The sequence below is a fragment of the Schistocerca serialis genome, chromosome 7, assembly GCF_023864345.2.
Source record: "Schistocerca serialis cubense isolate TAMUIC-IGC-003099 chromosome 7, iqSchSeri2.2, whole genome shotgun sequence".
Lineage (NCBI taxonomy): Eukaryota > Metazoa > Arthropoda > Insecta > Orthoptera > Acrididae > Schistocerca > Schistocerca serialis.
In genome coordinates, this window is record NC_064644.1 from 575,609,579 (window position 1) to 575,635,298 (window position 25,720).

At 41.8% G+C, this 25,720-nt stretch overlaps 1 protein-coding gene across 1 annotated transcript in view; it reads right to left on the reverse strand.

Annotated features, from left to right (window-relative positions):
- The window catches only part of LOC126412719 (aminopeptidase N-like), a 276,843-nt gene that overhangs the window by 25,739 nt on the left and 225,384 nt on the right, over positions 1 to 25,720 (reverse strand). Inside the window, exon 10 of the mRNA XM_050082437.1 lies at positions 19,562 to 19,699. Coding sequence (XP_049938394.1) covers positions 19,562 to 19,699 — 138 coding nt within the window. The remainder of the gene's footprint in view (positions 1 to 19,561; positions 19,700 to 25,720) is intronic.

A 25,720-nucleotide genomic window follows, 5' to 3' on the forward strand; every position in this document is an offset into this window, starting at 1 on the left:
CCGACACTGACAATGTTGAGTGTTTATGGAAAAAGTTCAAGGCAATCGTAAAATGCATTTTAGAGAGGTACGTGCTGAGTAAAACTGTGAGGTATGGGAAAAACCCACCTTGGTTCAACAACAAAGTTAGGAAACTACTGCGAAAGCAAAGAGAGATTCATTGCAAATTTAAACACAGCCAAAATCTCTCAGACAAACAGAAGCTAAACGATGTCAAAGTTAGCATAAGGAGGGCTGTGTGTGAAGCGTTCATTGAATTCAGAAGTAAAATTCTATGTACCGACTTGACAAAAAATCCTAGGAAGTTCTGGTCTTACGTTAAATCAGTAAGTGGCTCGAAACAGCATATCCAGACACTACGGGATGATGATGGCATTGAAACAGAGGATGGCACGTATAAAGCTGAAATACTAAACACCTTTTTCCAAAGCTGTTTTACAGAGGAAGACCGCACTGCAGTTCCTTCTCTAAATCCTCGAACAAAAAAATGGCTGACTTCGAAATAAGTGTCCAAGGAATAGAAAAGCAACTGAAATCACTCAACAGAGGAAAGTACACTGGACCTGATGGGATACCAATTCAATTCTACACAGAGTACGTGAAAGAACTTGCCACCCTTCTAACAGCTGTGTATCACAAATCTCTAGAGGAATGGAAGGCATTTGATACAGTTCCGCACTGTTGCCTGATACACAAAGTAAGAGCCTACGGAATATCAGACCAGCTGTGTGGCTGGGTTGAAGAGTTTTTAGCAAACAGAACACAGCATGTTGTTCTCAATGGAGAGATGTCTACAGACATTAAAGTAACCTCTGGCATGCCACAGGGGAGTGTTATGGGGCCATTGCTTTTCACAATGTATATAAATGACCTAGTAGATAGTGTCAGAAGTTCCATGCGGCTTTTCGCAGATGATGCTGTAGTATACAGAGAAGTTGCAGCATTAGAAAATTGCAGCGAAATGCAGGAAGATCTGCAGTGGATAGGCACTTGGTGCAGGGAGTGGCAACTGACCCCTAACATAGACAAATGTAATGTATTGCAAATGCATAGAAAGAAGGATCCTTTACAGTATGATTATATGATAGCAGAACAAACACTGGTAGCAGTTACTGCTGTCAAATATCTGGGAGTATGCATCCAGAACGATTTGAAGTGGAATGAGCATATAAAATTAATTGTTGATAAGGCAGGTGCCAGGTTGAGATTCATTGGGAGAGTCCTTAGAAAATGTAGACCATCAACAAAAGAGATGGCTTACAAAACTCTCGTTCGACCTATACTCGAGTATTGCTCATCAGTGTGGGATCTGTACCAGATCGGGTTGATGGAGGAGGTAGAGAAGATCCAAAGAAGAGCGGCGTGTTTCGTCACAGGGTTATTTGGTAAGCATGATAGCGTTACTGAGATGTTTAGCAAACTCAAGTGGCAGACTCTGCAAGAGAGGCACACTGCATTGCGGTGTAGCTTGCAGTCCAGGTTTTGAGAGGGTGGTTTCGAGAGGATGCATTTCTGGATGAGGTATCAAATGTATTGCTTCCCCCTACTTATACCTCCCGAGGAGATCACAAATGTAAAATTAGAGAGATTCGAGCACGCACGGAGGCTTTCCGGCAGTCGTTCTTCCCACAAACCATACGCGACTGGAACAGGAAAGGGAGGTTATGGCAGTGGCACGTAAAGTGCCCTCCACCACACACTGTTGGGTGGCTTGCAGAGTATAAATGTAGATGTAGATGTAGAACAAAGTTTGAAGTGAAGTGGTGAGGCTGTGGAACCCGCTCCTTCGTATTGTGTATGTGATATGAAGTAAGTGGTCGTAATAGTGTTTTGTTGACCAACGCACTAAGAGGCATTTAAATTATATTATTATGGTGAGATTTTCATTGTCGAACTGTAAGATGGTGTGGAAGAGTTCAGTTGGCCTAGTTAAATGGTGGCCATTATTTGAAAGTTTTCTCGGAAGTGTTACTAGTGCTCTGTGTTTCTTGTAATCAAATGATTTTATGTTGGCATTTTCAAAGCCTGCTCTCTATTAATTTGGTTATCCATGTGTAAAATACTTAAGGTCAAAGTTGCAATTTTTTCAGTAGTGTAATGTGTTCCTTTACACACTGACCCATATATTGAGTCAAAGGTTCTGCCGAGTGTTTCTATGTTGCAGAGTTGTTGGAATGTCTTCGTCATTCGGGCAGAAAATTTTGATTGTGCCAGCACGTTGGTGGGGAGTGAAATGACATCTGAGATCTAGGCATGGCAGTTGTGGTGTCACTGCCAGACACCACACTTGCTAGGTGGTAGATTAAATCGGCCGCGGTCCATTTAGTACATGTCGGACCCGCGTGTCGCCACTGTGTGATCGCAGACCTAGCGCCACCACAAGGCAGGTCTCGTGATACGAAGAAGCACTCGGCCCAGTTGTACGAAGACCTAGCTAGCGACTAGATGTACGAAGCCTTTCTCTCTCATTAGCCGAGAGACAGAATAGCCTTCAGCTAAGTTAATGGCTACGAACTAGCAAGGCGCCATTAGCCCTACAGTGATTGTAATTAAAGTCTCCTGTGTATAGTCAAGAGCGATGTACCACAATGATTGATTAAAGATAAGTATTAATCCAGCTACGTACTTTTCTTCATAGCATTAATTACGTAGCCTGTTCCAGTACTTCACGCCCGTCTGCGTTAGTCTAGCGTGCATTTTCAGCCATCTCGAACTACAAGGTGTTGGCCCAGCTGCCGACACATCACATGGCGACGAGTCTACAAAGGATCTTGTGTTTTACTTTGCCCTAATTTATTTGTCATGGCTTCGCCACATTCTCCAGATGTACTGTCCGAATTTTATCGCTTGCAGAATCAGCAGACGCAGGCATTATTGGATGCCCTTGGACAGCTCGTCCAGGGTCAACGTGCCATTCCAACCGATGCGGCCGCCGCCGCTTCACCGCTACCGCAGCCACAACATGTTGTTGCACCTCAATTCCGACCCTTTGATGCAACCCACGAGACTTGGCTGGAATGGTCCCGCCAGTTTGCCTTCCACCTCGCCGCCTACAGAATTCAAGGTAATGAGCGGCAGCCGTTTTTGCTTTCTTGTGTCGGTGTGTCCACCTACCGTGTGATAGTGAAATTGTTTCCCCGACGCGACGTAGCAACTCTGTCCTACGAGGAAATTTTGTCTGCTTTAGATGCCTATTTCAAAGAAACAGTTAATGTGGTTGCCAAACGGTATACGTTCTTTCGTACAAAACGTACGGCCGGTCAAACTAATAGGGAGTGGGTAGCAACATTGCAAGGACTTACTAGGGACTGTGCCTTTGACTGTGACTGTGGTCTTTCTTATTCAGATACAATGGTGCGTGATGCAATTGCACAGAACGTTTCTGATGTTCGCATACGGGAGCAAATATTGAAACTAGTTAATCCCTCCCTTCACCAAGTGATCGACATATTAGATAGACAAGACACACTTGACTGTGCTCAGGAATCTTTTGAAACTTCGCCAGCAGTGTGTAACATTAACCGGCCCGCCGGGCGAGCTGCGCGGCCCGGTCAACTGCCCTCGCGCAAACAAACGCGGCTGCCGCCGCGTTATAAACCAGGTGTGCCGCGCCAGCCCACAAATGCAGTGAAATCATGCCCGCGGTGTGCTACTAGACATTCACGTGAACATTGCCAGTCACGCCAAGCTATTTGCTTTTTCTGTAATAGGAAAGGACATGTTCAAAGTGTTTGCCAGAAAAAGCTCTGATCAGACAATCACAATCATTCCAGGCCCTTTGCTTTGCGCCGGAATCGAACCAAGGACACTCAGGATCGTGGACCTTCGCCCATGGACATTCATGTAGTTAATTCCGATTCGTCCAGTGCCACTTTCTCTAACAGTGACTGTGTTCGTCCCACAAAAACTGTGCGTCGACATCGCCGGAAATCACGTCAATTAGCAAGTGATTCTGTACCAGTGTCTATTCCTATTGCACAAAACAGTCGCTCTTGTCGTCAGCAGGACAATAAACTTTTTGTGGACTTAGGATTTGAAGGCAAAGTGATACCATTCCAGCTCGATACCGGAGCTGCAGTTTCATTGCTCAATCACGAAACGTACAAACAACTGGGCGCACCTCCGTTGCGTGCCGCAAATGTTAAGTTCACTACATATTCAGGACAGACACTTCCTGTGTTAGGACAGTGCACTCTTCTTGCAACATACAAGGGACAAACAAAACTTGTGTCGTTTTACGTTCTTCGTTCTTCTTCTGCAGTGAACTTGTTTGGCTTAGATTTATTTCAGTTGTTTAACATGTCTATTGTAAATCAGGTCCTACCAGTCAATCAGACTGTGCCTTCAGACAGTGTTTCTAGCGTTTGTGAAGAATTTGCAGACACTTTTGCACCGGGCCTTGGTTGCGCTAAGAACTATGAAGCACAATTGGAACTGAAAGTAAACGCGCAACCAAAATTTTTAAGAGCGCGCAATGTTCCCCACGCATTGCGTGATGCGGTCGCACGACCGTTAAAGGATATAGCATCACAAGGTGTAAGTGAATGTGAGCAATGCCTCTTTCCTTTCAGCTCCGCTCAATCGCTTGCGCTGTACAGGTGTTCCATTTCTCTGGACGACGGAATGCGTCCGCGCCTTTCGCCAGTTGAAATCGGCGTTGCTTTCTAATACTTGCCTCACGCCTTTTGATCCCCAGAAACCCCTTTTGTTGATGGTAGATGCATCGGATTTCGGGATCGGTGCTGTGCTTGCGCACAAAGTTGGCTCCCATGATCGCCCTATTGCCTTTGCGTCCAAATTGCTCTCGTCTGCGCAAAGAAATTATTCACAGATAGAGAAAGAAGCTTTGGCTCTCGTGTTTGGTGTTACTAAGTTCCATGATTTCTTGTATGGTCGTCACTTTACCATCATCACAGACCACAAACCTTTGACATCGCTTTTTCATCCGACCAAGCCTGTACCTCCACGTACAGCACAGAAATTCATTCGCTGGTCTATTTTCCTCTCGCAGTACCGCTACGATATCTTGTATCGGTCCACTGCTAAGCACGGCAACGCCGATGCGTTGTCCCGTTTGCCTGTTGCTGAGGATAAAGCATTCGATTCTTCCAAACTTGCTTGCCTGTTCATTGATTCGGACACCGATGAAGTGGTCGAATCGTTTCCGATTGATTTTCGTCGTGTAGCTACAGCCACAGCTGCTGACCCTGTCCTTGCTACTGTTTTGCGTTTTGTTGCTACGCAATGGCCTTTGTCAAAGTCTCGGATCGAGGATCCGTTGGTTCGCCGATTTTTTGCTCACAAGGAGAGACTTTTTGTTCGACGAGGTGTTTTGTTGTTGCGTTCTGATAATGATCAGTCCCGCGTCGTGGTCCCACGTTCGTTACAGTCGTCTGTTTTATGGCTTCTTCACCACGGACATTGGGGTATAGTGCGAACGAAACAACTTGCTCGTCAGCACTGTACATTGTTCGGAATAGATGCTGCGATTACGAATATGTGTTCTTCTTGCCCGGCATGTGCCGAACAACAATCCGCACCGCCTCGGAAGGTCTTTGCATGGCCAAAAGCCACTTCCCCTTGGCAACGCTTGCACATTGCTTTTGCTGGTCCATTCTGGAATGCTCGATGGTTGGTTCTGGTCGACGCGTTCAGTAATTTTCCTTTTGTTGTCCGGATGTCTTCCACGACGTCCTCCGCCACCATCCAAGCGTTGTCTGCTATCTTTTGCATTGAAGGTCTTCCGCAGACTATCGTTTCCGACAATGGCCCACAATTCATGTCCGCAGAATTTCAGTCATTCTGCCAGGCCAATGGTATTCAACATCTGACATCCGCGCCGTTTTCGCCTCAGTCAAACGGTGCCACTGAACGATTGGTCCGGACTTTCAAGTCACAGATGTTGAAGTTGCAAGAGTCGCATTCTCGGGAGGACGCATTGTTGCTCTTTTTGTCTTCGTATCGCTCTCAGCCCCGAGATGGTCGCTCGCCGGCTGAGTTGCTCCACGGTCGTCCTCATCGCACCTTGATGTCTTTGCTGCATCTGCCGCATCAGGTTCCTGTGCAGCGGCAGACTCCTCCTTTTGCTCCAGGCGACGTTGTATTTTATCGCAACTATCGAGGTTCACGGCGTTGGCTCGCAGGGCGCATTCTTCGCTGCCTCGGCCGCGCGATGTATTTGGTTTTGGGGGCCTCTGGTGAGGTGCGTCGGCATCTCAATCAGCTGCGCCTCTGTCGTCGCACGGGTTCTGCCGCTCCCCGTCTGCTTTCAGCGACGGTGCCGTCCGGTCAGCGCCCTGGGGACCCATCTACTGGCTCGCCTCATCCCCAGGTGTTACCGACGATGCCTTCCATTTTGCCCCATGGCGACGCGCCACCGCAGCAGCCGCCGCCACCGCCGCCGCCTGTTCTCCCGCCGGCGCCGCCCGCATTCGACACTTCGCTGCAGCCGCCAAGCGCCTCCCTGGGTCACGCGCCGCCGCTCGCTTCCCGTGACCAGCTGTCCTCTGCCATGGAACTCCCGCCCGTTCCGGACCACATGACGTCATCGCGCGTCGGCTACCCCGACGCAATGGAGGTCGACCCTTCGGCCCCTCCTGTCTCTTTACGGGCGCATACACCGCATGTTGACGTGCACCCTGGACTAGGTTTTCAGGCGTTTCCTAGCTCCCCTCGGACCGAATGGCCGGGTGTGGGTGGCACAGCCTCGCCTGTTGTTAGGCTCCCGACCTCATCGCATACGTCAACATGGAGTCCTCCCCACGGCGGGCGGAAGCCTTATCTCACGACCGTTCGCCGATTTGCGGGGGAGGAATGTGGTGTCACCGCCAGACACCACACTTGCTAGGTGGTAGATTAAATCGGCCGCGGTCCATTTAGTACATGTCGGACCCGCGTGTCGCCACTGTGTGATCGCAGACCTAGCGCCACCACAAGGCAGGTCTCGTGATACGAAGAAGCACTCGGCCCAGTTGTACGAAGACCTAGCTAGCGACTAGATGTACGAAGCCTTTCTCTCTCATTAGCCGAGAGACAGAATAGCCTTCAGCTAAGTTAATGGCTACGAACTAGCAGGGCGCCATTAGCCTTACAGTGATTGTAATTAAAGTCTCCTGTGTATAGTCAAGAGCGATGTACCACAATGATTGATTAAAGATAAGTATTAATCCAGCTACGTACTTTTCTTCATAGCATTAATTACGTAGCCTGTTCCAGTACTTCACGCCCGTCTGCGTTAGTCTAGCGTGCATTTTCAGCCATCTCGAACTACAAGGTGTTGGCCCAGCTGCCGACACATCAGCAGTGTTTAAGAACCTGGCCACCACCGGGAGTTGTTCACATTTCGCTTTCCAAAGTTTAGTATTTACCTTCCTTCTGGCAAGGTGGGTTAAGCTGGTAGATGTATAAATATATATTGTATGTAACCTGTCCATATATGAACCTTTTTCCTTAAATATTACAGATTGGCAACTGGCTGAACCTTAAGCAGCATAGAATACACTGAGTTCCTTGCGCGGTTCTTTCTAGTAATTTCATTTTATTAACATGTCTGAGCAAGTGAACATTTATTTTTAAAGATCAATGTTTCTGCTGTATTTTTTTTTATTTAAGTGGTTCTAGCATGTTATGTAATTGGATCTTAGCTTGGCACTAGTGTTCAAGTGTCATTAAGTCACCCTTTACTGGTAATTCTTTTTATTATATGTATTTTGAGTGAAATCCTATATGGGAGTTTGAATGTCTGAAGTTTGTCAGTAATTCTGTTTTCTTAATAAGGGACTGTTTATTTGAGTACCAAGTACATTGGGTTTCTAACTGTATTTGCAAAGCTTTATCTAGTGGCTCATCCACAATTTGTAACAGTCAAATTCCTTATAAGATGTAATGTCAATAAATTGTCTTAATTTTAAATTGTGACTACCAACCATGATTCCATCCCGCTTCCCCTTTTATGGTATTTAAGATATGGTGTGTAAGTGTGGTACAGTTAAGGAAAACATGTACCAAACCTAAAAGTGGAAACTCTTCTTTTCAGGGAATGTAGAACTATATGGTACTAATCAACACAAAAAAAGTCAAAAATTTATGGATTGGCATTTTTGGAAAAAAAAATACATAAATTATTAAAAAGTCCAGAGTGCTACAGTAAAAGAACTTTGACAATAAGTCCAAATAGAGGACTTCTTCATAATCATAAGCAACTAGAACTGTTCCAGAGATACAACATTTTAAAATTTTTTCCAAAATTTGCATCTTCAAAATAGTATGCACAGAGTCATCTTTGGAGGGCTGTATCTCGTAGCAGAATTTTTTTTGGAGAAAACAAATAAAATATGTGTTCCTTACTTAGTCATTCATTTTGTTGTTGTTGTTGTTGTTGTTGTGGTCTTCAGTCCTGAGACTGGTCTGATGCAGCTCTCCATGCTATCTATCCTGTGAAAGCTGCTTCATCTCCCAGTATGTACTGCAGCCTACATCCTTCTGAACCTTCTTAGTGTATTCATCTTCTGAACCTTCTTAGTGTATTCATCTCTTGGTCTCCCTCTATGATTTTTACCCTCCATGCTGCCCTCCAATACTAAACTGGTGAACCCTTGATGCCTCAGAACATGTCCTACCAACCGATCCCTTCTTCTAGTCAAGTTGTGCCACAAACTTCTCTTCTCCCCAGTTCTAGCATTCTTCTGTAGCACCACATTTCGAATACTTCTATTCTCTTCTTGTCCAAACTATTTATCGTCCACGTTTCACTTCCATACATGGCTACACTACATACAAATACTTTCAGAAATGACTTCCTGACACTTAAATCTATATTCAACGTTAACAAATTCCTCTTCTTCAGAAACGCTTTCCTTGCCATTGCCAGTCTACATTTTATATCCTCTCTACTTCGACCATCATCAGTTATTTTGCTCCCCAAATAGCATAACTCCTTTATTACTTTAAGTGTCTCATTTCCTAGTCTAATTCACTCAACATCACCTGAGTTAATTCGACTAGATTCCATTATCCTCATTTTGCTTTCGTTGATGTTCATCTTATATCCTCCTTTCAAGACACTGTCCATTCCGTTCAACTGCTCTTCCAGGTCCTTTGCTGTCTCTGACAGAATTACAATGTCATCGGCAAACCTCAAAGTTTTTATTTCTTCTCCATGGGTTTTAATACCTACTCCAAATTTTTCATTTGATTCCTTTACTACTTATTCATCATTTAGATTGAATAACATTGAGGAGAGGTCTCATTTCATTCCCAACCACTGCTTCTCTTTCATGTCCCTTGATTCTTATAACTGCCATCTGGTTTCTGTACAAATTGTAAATAGCCTTTCACTCCCTATATTTTACCCCTGCCACCTTTAGAATTTGAAAGAGAGTATTCCAGTCAACATTGTCAAAAGCTTTCTATAAGTCTACAAATGATAGAAATGTAGGTTTGCCTTTTCTTAATCTAGCTTCTAAGATAAGCCGTAGGGTCAGTATTGCCTCACGTGTTCCAACATTTCTACGGAATCCAAACTGATCTTCCCCGAGGTTGGCTTCTACCAGTTTTTCCATTCGTCTATAAAGAATTTGCGTTAGTAATTTGCAGACATGACTTATTAAACTGATAGTTTGGTAATTTTCGCATCTGTCAACACATGCTTTCTTTGGGATTGGAATTATTATATCCTTCTTGAATTCTGAGGGTATTTCACTTGTCTCATACATTTTGCTCATCAGATAGTAGAGATTTATCAGGACTGGCTCTCCCAAGGCTGTCAGTAGTTCTAATGGAATGTTGTCTACTCCCAGGGCCTTGTTTCGACTTAGGTCTTTCAGTGCTCTGTCAAACTCTTCACGCAGTATCATATCTCCCATTTCATCTTCATCTACATCCTTTTCCATTTCCATAATATTGCCCTCAAGTACATCGCCCTTGTGTAGACTCTCTATATACTCCTTCCACCTTTCTGCTTATAACTGTGTTTCCATCTGAGCTCTTGATATTCATACAAGTGGTTCTCTTTTCTCCAAAGGTCTCTTTAATTTTCCTGTAGGCAGTATCTATCTTACCCCTAGTGAGATAAGCCTCTACATCCTTACATTTGTCCTCTAGCCATCCCTGCTTAGCCACTTTGCACTTCCTGTCGATCTCATCTTTGAGACGTTTGTATTCCTTTTTCCCTGCATCATTTACTGCATTTTTATATTTTCTCCTTTCATAAACTAAATTCAATATTTCTTCTGTTACCCAAGGATTTCTACTAGTGCTCATCTTTTTACCTAATTGATCCTCTGCTGCCTTCACTACTTCGTCCCTCAAAGCTACCCATTCTTCTTCTACTGTATTTCTTTCCCCCATTCTTGTCAATTGTTCCCTTATGCTCTCCCTGAAACTCTGTACAACCTCTGGTTTAATCAGTTTATCCAGGTCCCATCTCCTTAAATTCCCACCTTTTTGCAGTTTCTTCAGTTTTAATCTACAGTTCATAACCAATAGATTGTGGTCAGAGTCCACATCTGCCCCTGGAAATGTCTTACAATTTAAAACCTGGTTCCTAAATCTCTGTCTTAACATTATATAATCTATCTGAAACCTGTCAGTATCTCCAGGTTTCTTCCATGTATACATCCTTCTTTTATGATTCTTGAACCAAGTGTTAGCTAAGATTAAGTTATGCTCTGTGCAAAATTCTACTAGGTGGCTTCCTCTTTCATTTATTACCCCCAGTCCATATTTACCTACTACACTTCCTTCATTTTAACATATGCTAAATTCGATAACATTCTGGACTATGTAGGTAAGATTTTTTCCTAGCCTGCCTGAAGTGATATGGACTATGCCTAAGGCACTCAAGATATCTCGTTTCTGTTGAATACTTGCTGTCAAGGACTGTTTACTGGGTTGTATTACATACAAACTTACCAAGCCAATCCCATATCTTAACTACTAGACACCATAAGAGGTTGACCCGCCCATGAAAAAGGAGGTGGGTGTATTGTGTTGTCAGCTGAAAAACAGTAACAGCAGAACTGGTCAGTTGGTAGAGCTCAGTGTTTTTCATCGTGGTCTAGTCAATTGAGTAACAAGTCCATCAGAGACATTTCAAGCCTTCTAAAGCTGCTGAAGCTGACACTTGGAGGTGTGATGGAAATGTGAAGGAAAATCCACCGATAAATCATAATCAACTACTGACAGATGGGAACTGTCAAGGATTGCATAGGGTGGTCAGAAAAAACAGCAGAAAATCAGTGGAAGGAATTACTCATGAATTCCAAAGTGCTGTCAACAGTGACTCCGCATAGTGAGATAGAAAGAATGGGGTACAATTGTCAAGCTGCTTCTCGTAATAAGCTACACATTTCTGTAGTTAGTGGTACGTAACACTCGAGATGGTGTAGAGATGTGGGGTCACGAGACAGTGGATGATTGGAAACGAGTGATTGGAAATGATGAATCGAGCTATGATGAATCAAGCTATAGCTTGCTGCATTCTGACAGAAGGGATGCCTGAAGACATAACCTGACATCTTGTGAAGAGCCAATAGTGAAATAAAGAGAAGCTGGTGGTACGATATGACACTGGTTTTTATGGCAGGGTGTGGTGCCCTTATTGCTATTAAGAAAACAGTGAATGCAGGAAGATACGAACACATTCTACAGTGTTACGTACAGTGTGCAGTGAACGGACAGGTCAGAGAAGACGATAGTATCAGCATGACAATGCAGCCTGTCACACATTTGTGGGGCATCCATTTGTGAACAATAATATTCGTGAAATGGACTGGCCTACCAAGAGCCCAACCTAACCTCAATGAAACACCTTTACAACAAGTTAGAATGTCGACTTTCCACCACACTCAGCGTCCTAGACATCACTGTCTTTTTTGGTTTCAGTTCTCAAGAACGAATGGGCTGCCATTCCTGCATAGACATTCACAGTGGCAAAGGGTGGACAGGCCCCATATATTGATCAGATAATGTAACTGTCCCCTGTCTTGCACAAACATCAGTTTTGTAAAGCTGACAGCATGTAAATGTGAACATACTCTTGTGTTTCTATAAAAGCAGAGGTGATCCTTGAAGTTTTGTGTAGTCTAAACTGAAATATTATTGTTACTATTGCAAAATATTACTTTACAGAGTTTCCAAGAAAGCCCTCTAGCAGTCTTGACTTTGCAGAGTTAGGGAAATAAATAGTAGTTTTATTAAACAATGGAAAATCGTTTTGTTAGTTAGAAGAAGGCCATTTAGCTAAAAGCTGAAATGTACAGCAGTCTTTTTGTTGTGCCTGCATGTAACTCAATGTATGTGTGGCAATCTATCCTTTTCATAATATAGTTATTTTATTGGTATACCTGTTTTCAATCTGCCAAAATTACTGCATATGGCTTTTTATTGTTTTGTTTCAGTATTGCCATGCTTCAGTTGTGAAGCCACAGCTGATGTGAGTAGACACAGTTACACTGTTGAGGAATGATTAATGGCATATGGGTGTGGGTGCACAAATGTTCACAGGCAGGGCAAACGACAGGGATACTGAATGCATTTATAGCTGCTCCAGTACATGGGGCATTTGGATACTCCCTTACAGTATAGGTTTCCCTGACCTACATACATGGGATTGTGTCTCCAGCATATCTTGTGCCATCACACTCCACCTGGCCTAAATCACTGCTAACCTGCCTCCCTTCACCTTGCCTTTTCCCTTCTCTCTTCTGTCCACACCACTCCTTTTCTGTTCAGATCCTGCCCTTCTTCCACCAGTCTTCCTTTCCCCTCTATCTCCATGCAGGCACTATCTCTCTGCACCACCCCCTCTCTCCCTGCCCCTCTTTCCCCCTGCCATCCCCCCTTTTCAACCCTCTCCCCTTCTCTCTCCAACCCTTCTCCCTTTTTCAGTTTCACTTTTCTTCCTTTTTTTTCCTCTCCCCTCCCCCCACCCCCCCCCCCACCCTTTTTTCCCATTCACTCACTCCCCCTCCAACATCTCTTTTTCCTGTAATCTCTGTACTCTTTTCAACTTGCTGTGCAGCTGCAGAGCCACCTGTCTAAAGACCTGCCTCTCCCCCCAACCCCTCCTTGCATCTTTCCCTATGCCCTCCCCACATTTTGTAATGGTTTGGACCATTTAAAGTGGTAAAGTATGTATGCAACCTTCCCACTTCTTTTACATGAGTTGACTTACCTGTGAATGCACAACCAACCTTTTTCCCTGGTTAGATGGCTACTGGAATCTCTAAAAACGTCTTCTCTGAAGAATGATGCTAGTTAAAGAAACATATAAGACTCTCTCTTTCTACTCGTGAAATAAGTAGGTACTTGAAGAAATACTTTTAGTTCACACTCAGTATACTTCAACTTTGATAATGAACAACTATACATTTCTCACATAAATATTTGACTTCTTGTAAGTCACCCGTGTTGTCTCCCATTAGACACCATTAAGTTACATTTACAATGGAGTTGGTTTAACAATCACGTCTGTATTACACAGACATCAGAAACATGTCTTGTCTCTAGCCAGTTCAAGTTAAGAGTTACTTAAAAGTCTTTTCAACTCAACTGTTCTTTTGTCATGAGCAACAGTCACCATAACAAAACAGCACAGAATAACACAAAAGTTCCTGGGTTCTTCTGTGAGCTTGCACTACAACTTCCATGGATCGACCAACAAGTACTTTTCGGCGCCGCTCAAAAGCTAGTGTAAATGCTATTTTCTGTTACATGTTTCTGTGTTCTGAACATTGATCTGCTATAGGTGAGAGGTTACTTTTCCCTTATTTTACATATTACTCCATCCAAGAATTTCTGTTATTCAAATCGATTTATACCATTTCATAACACAATCCCACTCAGGTGTGTAGCTGATGTTACAAAATGTGAGAGGAAGCATGTATTACCATCACTAAATCCACATAACAGTCTCCAATGAAATCTGTGAATAAAAGAGCATGACAAAATTGATGTTCATGAAGTAATTACTTGGTGATGACATGAAGCAGCCTTATAGCCTTGACAATGTGCTGTGGGCATGTTTTAGATACTATTTAGAGACAGACTGGCATTTACATTTGGCAGAGTGAGCAAGTTTGTCCCTCACAGCCAGACCAACAACATGAGCCATACCTCCCAACCACTCCAGCACCAACACTGATTGTCCTATTGCTTTCAGAATTTGGGACCCTTTAATAGAGTTTCCTTTCACTTTTAAGAAGCTAACTTTCAAGCACTAGTGATTTTGCAATGGTGGTGAAGAACAATTCTTTAAAAAATTTGTATTTGGAGGAAAATTAAGTTTGTGTTTGGAGGACAAATCTACGTCTTCATTTACGCCCATACTTTACAACTACTGTGAAGCACTGAAATGCATGGCAGAGGTTACTTCCAACTGTACCACTTATTAGGGCTTCTTTCTGTTCCACTGATGGGTGGAGTACTGGAAGAATGACTGCTTGGAAACCTCTTAACATGCTGTAATTGCCATAATCTCTATGGGGGTGATGCCTCAGTTGTTGTAGTATATTCCTAGATAGTTCTTGATACTTTGTAAGTATGCGCACCTCAGATACTTTACGTCTGTCTTTGAGCATCTGCCAGTTCAGTTTTTTCATCATCTCTGTAATGCTCTTTCATCGGTCAGACAAACCTGCCACCATTCATGCTGCTGTTCTTTGTATATATTCAGATATCTCCTGTTAGTCCTACTTGGTACAGGGAGCACCACTTGAGCAATGCTCTAAGATGAGTCACGCAAGTGCTCTGTAAGAAATCTCTTTCGCAGACTGACTGCACTTCCCCAGAATTCTTCCAATACACAGAAGTCTACCAACTGTTTTACCTGTGACTGAAGCCAAAGTGCTCATTTCATTTTGTATCCCTATAAATTGTTACGCCCAAATATTTATATGAGCTGATACATTCCAACTGTGACTGACTGATACTATAATCATAGGATACCACTTCTTCATTTTGTGAAGTGCACAGTTTTGCATTTAATGAGCATTTAAAGCAAGTTGCCAATCCTTATACCACTTTAAAATCATGTCAAGATCCAAAACCAAGTTCCTTCCATTATATTTTTACAAAAGAAAAAGAAAGCTACTGTTAAAGCACTAAACTTAGAAAGTACTTCAATACAAAGTAGTCAATCATACCAGAAGAAAGGTCACGTGTCAGCTCATAAATCCTGTGCACCTGGATCTTTGGTCACAACAACATACTGAGCTACACTGTCTTAGAGATGAGAGTGTCTCTGGCACCCACAAACACACTGAGGCTTTGCCCAACACTCCAAACTTGGACAGGGTAATTCTGTTTTTCTCCCTCACATACAACTCAGAGGAAAACATTTTTTGGACCACTGATAATACTAAGTGTGAAAACATCCTGTTTCGTTAACTCTACTGAAGGCGTCTAGTGATGGAAGGAAGAATGGCGGTAATGTAGGGACATATTTATAGACTCTCAAGAGAGGTTACTTTGAAAATTACACCAGTGTGCAAAACTTAATGACAAACATAACTTTTGCATGATGTGTTACTGCCACATAATAGCTCAATGACACTTGGATCATACATAGAAAGAGGTTCTACAGTACAGTATACAAGGTAAGTGAAAAAATACACAATGAGACAAATGGAAGTGACACTTTTATTCTAAGACAATAACCACATGGAAGACACCACGATTTATTATAGTCCTCTGGATGTCACAAAATAGGGGATTTGGTTCTTAATTGGGTGTCTGATCACAAAGAATGGTACCATATTTAGCGGACTATAAAATGCACTGTTTTTCTTTAAAACATTGCCTCAAAATTCAGATGTGCCTTATACTCAAAACTTATATAAAAATGTCCAGTGTTTGATTTAAAATTCCCACCAGTCTTAAAAATGACCATATATTTTATGCCACTGGAAGTCCCTCTGTACCTGACAACATTGGATTCAACTGGCAGCTGCAGTGCACCAATGTGACAAACACGAGTTGCAGGGATTCAAAAGCTCTCTAACACTGTCTCCCTCCTGCCCTGCCATCACAAATGCAGAACACTTTCTTAGCCTTTGATGCCTAAGTGCAGTCTATCGTGCTGGTGAACTTGAAATGAAAGTGATTTGTGCTATCGGTAGCAGTACAATATTTTTGTTAGTAGCTAGTTTCATAAAGGAAACAAATTAAAGTTATACATGTGATGCTTGCTATAAACTGAAAGTAATAGCATACACAGAAAAAACATGGAAAAAGAAGAGTTGAGCAGCATTTAAGCCCTCAATCAACAGAGAAAACCATTCACAATTGGCAGGCTAGTAAAGAAGAACTGAAAAAATTGAGGAAGACTAAATGCACCCGTAGAGGACTGAAAGCATAATGATGAGAACTAGAAGATGCCATGTTGAAATAGATTCAAGGACACCATCAACATGGCTTTGGAATTAATACAAAAATGATTCAAACACACATTCGTAAGCTTGCACTTGACATACTTTAAGGGTGGAGTTGGTTAGTGCAGTAGGTTCATGAAGCATCATGGACTTAGCATGCAAACCAAAACAAAATATCTCAGAAAATGGCACAAGAGTATGAAGAGAAAATATTACCTATTGATAGCTTCATTATTCAACATTGACAGAAAAGAAATGTGAAACAAAGCAAGTAGTGGATATGGACGAAACTCCCCTGACATTTGGTATGCCAGTAACAGAACTGTCACCATGAAAGGCACTAAAACTGTAACTATAAAAACAAATGGACATGAAAAATACTGCTGTCCTTTCATGTTGTGCTGATGGCACCAAACTTAATTCAATGATCTTTTCCAAGCACAAAACAATGCCAAAACCTCCTGAAATATCACCAGGTGTTGTTGTTCATGTTCATGATAAGGGTTGGATGGATGAGGCTGGTATGAAACTATGGATTAACATGTGCTCATCTGGTTAGCTGTGTGGTCTAACACATGGCTTTCTGTATTGGGAAGGAGCACCTGGCCCCCGGCACGAATCCGCCCGGCAGACTTGTGTCGAGGTCCGGTGAGTCGGCCAGCCTGTGGATAGTGTTTAGGCAGTTTTCCATCTGCCTCAGCAAATGCAGGCTGGTTCCCCTTATTCCACCTCAGGTACGCTATGTTGGGGATTGCTGCGCAAACAAGTTCTCCACGCATGCGTACACCAACATTACTCTACCACGCAAACATAGGGGTTACACTCGTCCGGTGTGAGACGTTCCCTTGGGGGGGGAGGAGGGGAGTGAAGTTGACTGTGGTAGTCATCATGGGATTGTGGACCACTGCGGTTGCGGAGGGAATGGAGCCTCTCCATCATTTCTAGGTCCTTGGTTAACATACAATACAATGGATTTACAGAGTATGGGAGAGAAGGAAAGGTGCTTTCTTGAAGGAGAGTTCTCTTATTATGCTAGACCAGTTTACTAATCATTTAAAATATTCTGTGAAGGAGGAATTGAGACTGGGAAATACAGAGCTCGCTGTTATTTCAAGAGGACTTACTTCACAATTGCAACCTCTTGATGTCTCAATAAATAAATGGGACAAATGGATGATGGATGAAACCAAAGAAGAAGAAGAACAAGGAGAAAGATCAGATGACAATTTTCAGGTATTTTAAAGGTCAATTCGGTTTTATAAACAAAGATTTTTTTTCATAACATGTAAGCTTTCATGGCCAGTGTCTTCATTAATTAGAACTCCCGGGCTGAATTGCCGTGGTCCAATCATTTTCGTACTTGTAGATCTCTATAGCTTCTCTATACATGTGAGTATAAAAATGTTAGGTCCTAGCTATCACGTTTGTCTCACTAACTTTTATTTCATGATCACCGTCTTTGAAAACGTGATCCGCTACAGCTGATTTGTCAATTTGTCCCAATCTACAGTTCCTTTTGTGTTATGTTAGGCGGATATTAACACTCCTTTTAGTTGTTCCAATGTAAAAGGAGTGTTAATATCCGCCTAACAGAACACAAAAGGAACTGTAGATTGGGACAAATTGACAAATCAGCTGTAGCGGAACACGTTTTCAAAGACGGTGATCATGAAATAAAAGTTAGTGTGACAAACGTGATAGCTAGGACCTCACATTATTATACTCGCATGTATAGAGAAGCTATAGAGATCTACAAGCACGAAAATAATTTTAATAAAAAAAAAGAAGGATTAAAACTAGACAAGATATGGCGGTCAACTCTGGACCAACAAAGTAACTATCGATAACCTACAATCGAGAGAGATGGCACTAGCGAGATATTGTTTTAAAGTTGAAAGCACGTGATGAATGGTGGCGCCATCTAAGCGCTCTATACAAGCGGGACCTCCAGCGCCTAGCAGCCAGTCGCCGTCTCACCACAGAAGATGTTGCCCGCAGTAGGCAACGAAACGTCGGAAAGGAGAAGCAGTTTTATGTATGGACCATGGCAATTCAGCCTGAAAGTTTTAATTAATAAAGATTTTTTTAGTCTGGTTTTGCAGTCTAATGATAAAAATGACAAAAATTAATTTTAGAAAAATTGCTTGAAAATTAAGGTGCATCTTATAGTCCTTAGTGCCTTATGGTCCATAAAATGTGGTAATGCATCCACTGCAACAAGCAGTTGTCAACTGGGCTGGTGGAGGAGTGGAATGCCCTAACACGAGAACTCATTACTAACCTTGTGTGCCAGCATTGCAAAGCATGCACTGCTGTCCGTGGAGACCACACACCCTACTAACAACCTTGTCCCACCTTTTGTAATGTCCAGGTCTATCATAAATTGTGGTAACCTCAGTGTAATTAGTGGGTTTGAATAAAAGTGTCATTTCTATTTGTCTCATTGCATACTTCCTTCAGCTATTTTCTACACTACACTGTAGCAGTTATTCCTATGTACACTCCAGAGTTCATCAAAGTATGTTATTTGTGAGTGACCCACCACATGAAAGTTGCTTTTGAACTTAATTTTTACATACCATTGTGCTTAATGCATTTGAACACCATTAGGGAAAGTTGTATTAAATGAAATGTAGTGGGTCAGAGGTGCAGTGGTTACTATGGAGAGATGGAAGAAATGTTCCTCTAGTGGGTTGGATGGTGATGGCTCTCCCACTTGGGTATTCACTGCTAGAGATCAAGTCTAAACCACAAGAGTAGTCAGCATGAGAACATTGCAATTATGAAGTACTGAATAAAACAAATACAACTTGACTAAAAGAAAGGACCGGTCCATAGGACTCATACTGAAGCATTAAGGAAAAGTCAGTTTGGTAATGGGGAAAAGAGTGAGGAGTAAAAATGTGGGAGGAGGCAGGTTTGAATATACTAATCTGGTTCAAATGAATGTAGGTTTCAGTAGTCATGCGGGGATGAAAAGATTTGCAGAAAATAGACTAGCATGGAGACCTGTATAAAACCAGTTTTTGTGACAATGCCAATGATATCATCATTGTCAGCATCATCATCTTCATTATTGACAACAACAACAACAACAAGAAAATCAGAATTGCTATTTGGCATATGTTATTGCTGACTTCAAGGCTCTCTGATGATGAGATACAAATTGTAAAATTATAAAGAACACTTACTGTGCAAAGGCTTCAGCGTTGTTTACAATGAAGTCAGTTGCAACTTTCACTCCCACAGGTGTTGTACAAACGCTCGTAAAAACAGTCTGCGCATCCTGTGGCTTGATTTTGTCTTTTTCCAGGGTATAACCCAGATACCTGTAAACACAAAGAGTTGTGTGTCAATCAAAATACTTTCCTCTGTACTTGGTAAGCCAACAGCTGAACAGGCATATTGTTTCAGAGTAAACAATTTAACTCTTTGCTCTTAGGAGAACCTCTCTTTCATATTTCCAAACAAAAAGTGTTCACAGCCCCAAGAATTGATTCTCAATAGTGATGCACTAATTTAACCCGTTTGTGGTTAGCTTTTGTAGCAGCTCAATGAAGTTAAAGTAATACATAAATAAATTTCTTTTCTTTCTTTGTATGGAATTGAATTATGATCAACTGACTATATTTGAATTTTGATAACTTAATTTTTGTGATTTAGCTTTTGTGAGCTGTATTTGACTGTCATTACACAATCTTTGAAATTCCCTCGATGATTCTGAACATCTGTAGGACTCCACTCGCTATGTGCCAACTTTGAAAATTTGACAAATTCTGGTCATTCTCAACAGTATTTCAATGTGCTGCAAGTCAGAATACCACACACATCAAAAAACGTTTTGCATCACCTTGCTTCTGAGAGTTCTGGAACCTGTACAGAAAATTGGAATAGATATCAACATAAAAAACACATTTCCTCCCTTTCTATTGCTCATGAAAACCACACATTGCATGTTGTACCACCATACAGCGAGACCTTCAGAGGTGGTGGTCCAGATTGCTGTACCCACTGCTACCTCTAATACCCAGTAGCACATGCTCTTGCATTGAAGCATGCGTGTATCTATCATTGCATACTATAGACACGTTCATCAAGGCACTGTTGTCTCAGATTGTCCCACTCCTCAATGGTGATTCAGTGTAGATCCCTCAGAGTGGTTGGTGGGCCATATCATTCATAAACAGCTCTTTTCAATCCATCCCAGGTTGTTTGGTTGGTTTAAAAGAGGGGGGAAGGGACCAAACTGCTAGGTCATTGGTCCCTTAATCTATCCCAAGCGTAAACGACAGGGTTCATGTCTGGAGAACATCCTGGCCACTTTAGTTGAGCGATGTTATTATCCTAAAGGAAGTCATTCACAAGATGTGCATGATGGTGGTGTGAATTGTTGTCCTTGAAGACAAATGCCTCCTCAATATGCTGCCGTTATGGTTGCACTATCAGTTGGAGGATGGTGTTCACATATCGTACGACTCCTTTCATGACCACCAGCAGTGTATGTCGGCCCCACATAATGACACAGGGACAGCAGGGAAACTCCACCTTGCTGCACTCACTGGACAATGTGTCTAAGGCGTTCAGCCTGACTGAGTTGCCTCCAAACACGTCTTCAACGATTGTCTGGTTAAAGGTATATGCGACACTTCTCGGTGAAGAGAACATGATGCCAATCCTGAGCAGTCCATTTGCCTTGTTGTTTGGCCCATCTGTACTGTGCTGCATGATGTTGTGGTTGCAAAGATGGACCTCGCCACAGACGTTGGGAGTGAAGTTCCACATCATGCAGCCTATTGTGCACAGTTTGAGTCATAACATGACGTCCTGTGGCTGCGCAAAAAGCACTATTCAACTTGGTGGCGTTGCTGTCAGGGTTCCTCCTAGCCATAATCCGTAGGTAGCAGTCATCTACTGCAGTAGTAGCCATTGTGTGGCCTGAGCGAGGTGTGTCATCAAAAGTTCCTGTCTCTCTCTACTCCTCCATGTCCAAACAACATCACTTTGGTTCACTCTGAGATGCCTGGATACTTCCCCTGTTGGGAGTGCTTCCTGGCACAAAGTAACAATGCAGAGTTGATCAAACTGTGGGACTGACCATCTAGGCATGGTTGAACTGCAGACAACATTAACCATTTACCTCTTTCCTGGTGGAATAACTGGAATGGATAGGCTGTTGGACTCCCTCCGTCTAATAGGCACTGATCATGCACGGTTGTTTACATCTTTGGGCTGGCTTAGCAACATCTCTGAACAGCCAAAGGGACTGTGTCTGTGATACAATATCCACAGTCAATGTCTATCTTCAGGATTTCTGGGAAACGGGTTGATGCAAAACTTTTTTTGATGTATGTATATAGTGTAGAAGTGAAGCATTTCACAAGCAACAACAGTAGTGATCTGACAACAAACAGAAACTTGTTGTTGTAACAGTTTTTGTACCTCTGATACAGCATTCTGTCACAAGCTGTCAAGCATGTGCAAAGGTGATAAAGGCTCTCCTACACAAGAAATAATTTGTTGAACTTCACTAGGTTTGTCAAATATTTGACTTGCCTAGCCCTATTTGTTGTGTTTGTCGAACATAGAGTGGATTTGTCAGGTTTGAAAGTAATTTTGAGTGAAGGTCGATTTCATAAGATGGTGGACATTGTTTGTGTTTATCTTTCAGTGCACATAATAAACAAAAAATAGTTCTATTACAGTTTATCTCACTGTACTATGTGTTTCCAGAACTGTGGAAACTACCATCAAGCATAACAAAAAAATGGTAGTGGTGTTGTGTCTTTCCCTGCCTATTCCACCTCAGGTGGTCAATGGTGAATAAAGAATCTTAATCTGAGGAAGAGGTTATGAAGAAAATCAGTGTTCTATACTCAACATGCAGATGGCAGTGCAATAAAATAAAAAAATTAAAGCACTCCAGTTCCTCCACAGATGATATACATACATGTTCCCCCATTGTGGTATTTTAATAAATTGTCAGTAGAGGATAAGTAGAAGACAATAAATTTTCACATACTTGTGTCTTCCTTTTCAGTGTGAGGGTGAAATGACTTGGTTGTTAAAAGTTTGACTTTCTATTAGGAGAAAGCTGATGTAATCATTAGGGTCAGGGTGTAATATTTCCTTTAGTAGATTTTGTTACCTAGACCAGTGTCTTGTTTTCTTTTTCCTTTTTCCACACAATGTCAAAGTCAGTGCAAAAAAGCCTTGTTTGCATTGGAAGCCATTCCATCTAGTGTCAAAATATTGTGTGATTCAAACAGCATCTTCTTCAGAACTGACGTTAAATAGACAAATCTTGTTGGTATGTGTACAGGCTTGTTAGACAAACTCATGGATAAAAAAGAGCAAATTTGACAAACAAATTTCATTGTGTTTGTGTGTGTGTGTGTGGTGGGGGGGGGGGGGGGGGCTATGTGCTCCTATGAGCATAGTAAATTTGGTGATATGTATGCTTCCCAGAATACACAAAGGGAAATATTGAATTTGTGGTAAGTATATTTTCCATGTCTCATGGGTTGATTACTTTGGTGGTTTGTATACTTCCCATGGACCCTGAAAGACACAATAGCCATTTTATTAAATTATAAGCTATATTTAACAACAAACAGAAACTAGAGCCATTGCAGCAAACTACCTCTAAATGCCAGGAGTGTACAGGGATGTTATGGAGTATTCATATGCATGCAGTGAATACAGTTTATGGTAAGTGTAGAACATGCTGCCCACAAAAGGGTTACACAAAGTGCAAAATGCCATATAGTATATGTGTATAAATGATTAAACTAGACTTAACACCAAACAAGCTAACTGAGAAAATTATCCTGCTTTACATGGAGCCATCTGTCTCATTGCTTTGACCTACAGATAAAGACAGTACAGCTTGCATAATTTCACAGTGACAGATTTTTCATTCTGTATAATAATTAACATGATCTATTGCGTTTCTTTCATGGCATTCATGGTTTCAGGCTGCGATGAACACAACCACGACATGAGATCAGGAAAGTGTCTACAACTTAGGGTTTACAACCAAGTTCAAGGAGAAAAATGGAGAATTTTGTTCCAGCACAGAGATTTAAACACATTGCCTGCAAAGTTAAAAATAAAATGAAAATCCCAAAAACTTAAAAAATGAATTAAAAATCTTATCCTGTAAGTTTTATAAAACATAGGAATGAGTCTCCATTTTTACAATAGTTAGAAAACTGTTTTCAGCCAGTGGGGCCTGAGTAATATTTATGAGAGTCATGCTAGAAAACATGACTACAGCTGCTAAATTAATTTATTGTACTACCAGTTATGGTCAGCAACACCATAATCATGACACAAAAGATCACCATGCAGGTGTACAGGGTAATTTGCAAGTTCACAAAACATTTTTAAAACTTGGTGTAGGTAAATAGTTCTGGTAAACATAATGTAACAGATGATACAGTATGTGAAAGAAAAGAAAAATTCTGTTTCCTCTGTCCATTTTGTTTCTCCTTTCTTTGGAGCTTCGTTCTCTGACTTAACTTCCCATCTGTTAACTTTCTGCTTAAATGCCTTTCTGTACAAAATATCTGAATAATTTATCTCAGCATTTTGTGGGTCCTTTTTGACCTCTTGTATTCAGGGTACAGTTTTAAGTCCTCTTATGTATTTAAGAATTTTGTGCGTAAGTCTTGTTTTAGTTGCGTTTTTCTAATGCCTGCTGGAAGGTTGGAGAATTTCTCAGTTGTTTGACAAGATTGTAGTCTGTAGCCCTCTTCTGTTTTCTTTGCCCTTGTATCTTTCTGATGATTTTATGTTCTTTTAATAAGTTTTCTAGGTCACCTTTTAAGTGGACTGCCAGGGTTTCACTGGCATGTATTATAGTGCCTAATTTCAATGTTTTTAAGCAAGCATTTTTTATTGTACACCTTGTATTTTCTTCCATAGACTCTCTTTAGTTTGTGGAGGTGAATGCTTTGTGCTATTTTCTCTTACTCCATAGGTTCAAGGACTTCACCTAAATATTTAAAATATGGGACACTATTGATATGACCATATTTTGCAGTCAAGTTTTGGGTGTCAGTTTTTGTGGCAGTGAACTCATACTTTAGGAAAGATATTTGCAGAACAACTTTCTCTGCACATTCTTTAAGGGTTTCAGCTTGTTTGATTGCTGTTATCTTGCCATCTGCTAGTAAGGCTAAGTCATCAGCAAAAGCTAAACATGAAATTGTTATGTCATCCTTGAGTTCCTTGTCTGTATTGGTTTGCAGCAGTTTTTATTCTTCAATTCCTTTTCCCATTTGAGGATGACCTTGTCCAGTGTGAGGTTGAACAGGAGAGGAGATAGTCCATCACATTGTCAGTCACCAGTTTTGATCAGGAAGGGCTCAGATATTTCACCCATGAATTTTACCTGGGAGGTAGTATGGGTCAATGTTTCTTTGATGAGGTTAAGCGTTTTTGGATTTAACCCTTGTTCTTCAAGGATATAAAAATGTGCTTGTCAGTCAACTGGGTTGTATGTCTTTTTAAAGACAACAAACATGCAAATTATTGGGCTGTTTCTGACTGCTTTGTATTTCATCATGGTCTTTAGATTGAAAATTTATTCAGTGCAAGATCTACAGTGGCAAAAGCCACCTTGGTATTCACCAGTTTTGTTGATCTTGTGCTCTTTGAAGAAAACAGGCTGATAGAACTTTGTATGCAACCTGAAATAGGGATATACCTGCCAACAGGAGCACCACCAACCATAGTTACTAAAAATGGTAGCGAACCAGGTGGAGAATGCAATTAGTGTGATGAAATTTGCCCATTGCCAGTTGGTAGTGACTGGGCACAGAGCTTTCAATGGACCCTTCTTCTTTGCTGAGAGAACTGTCAATGGTATCACTTATCTGGACACGCTGCAGTTGTGGTTCAGGCCACAACTTCAAATTGATGGCAGAGATTTCATCTTCCGACAAGATGGTGCCACTCCACATTTCCAAGACTTTGTGCAAGATTTCATTAATAAATTATATGAATTGTCACCATGTTGCTGGGCAAACTGTGATTTGGCCACAGTCCTGCCACTATTTGAGTTGCCCCCATGGGTGCTGAACTTGATGCCTTGTGATTTTTTTCTTGGGTGCTTACACCAAGGATAGTATTTATGGCCCAGCTCTACCACAGAATGTTGAAGACTTGAGACAATGCATTACAGCAGCTGTTCTCACAGCCACTCCTTATATGTTGTGACAGGGATGGGCAGAACTGGACTACTGATCAGATGTGTCCTGAGAGAGAGAGAGAGAGAAGAAGAAGAAGAAGAAGAAGAAGAAGAAGAAGAAGAACTGAATGATGGATGCTATTGAACAAAATTTAAT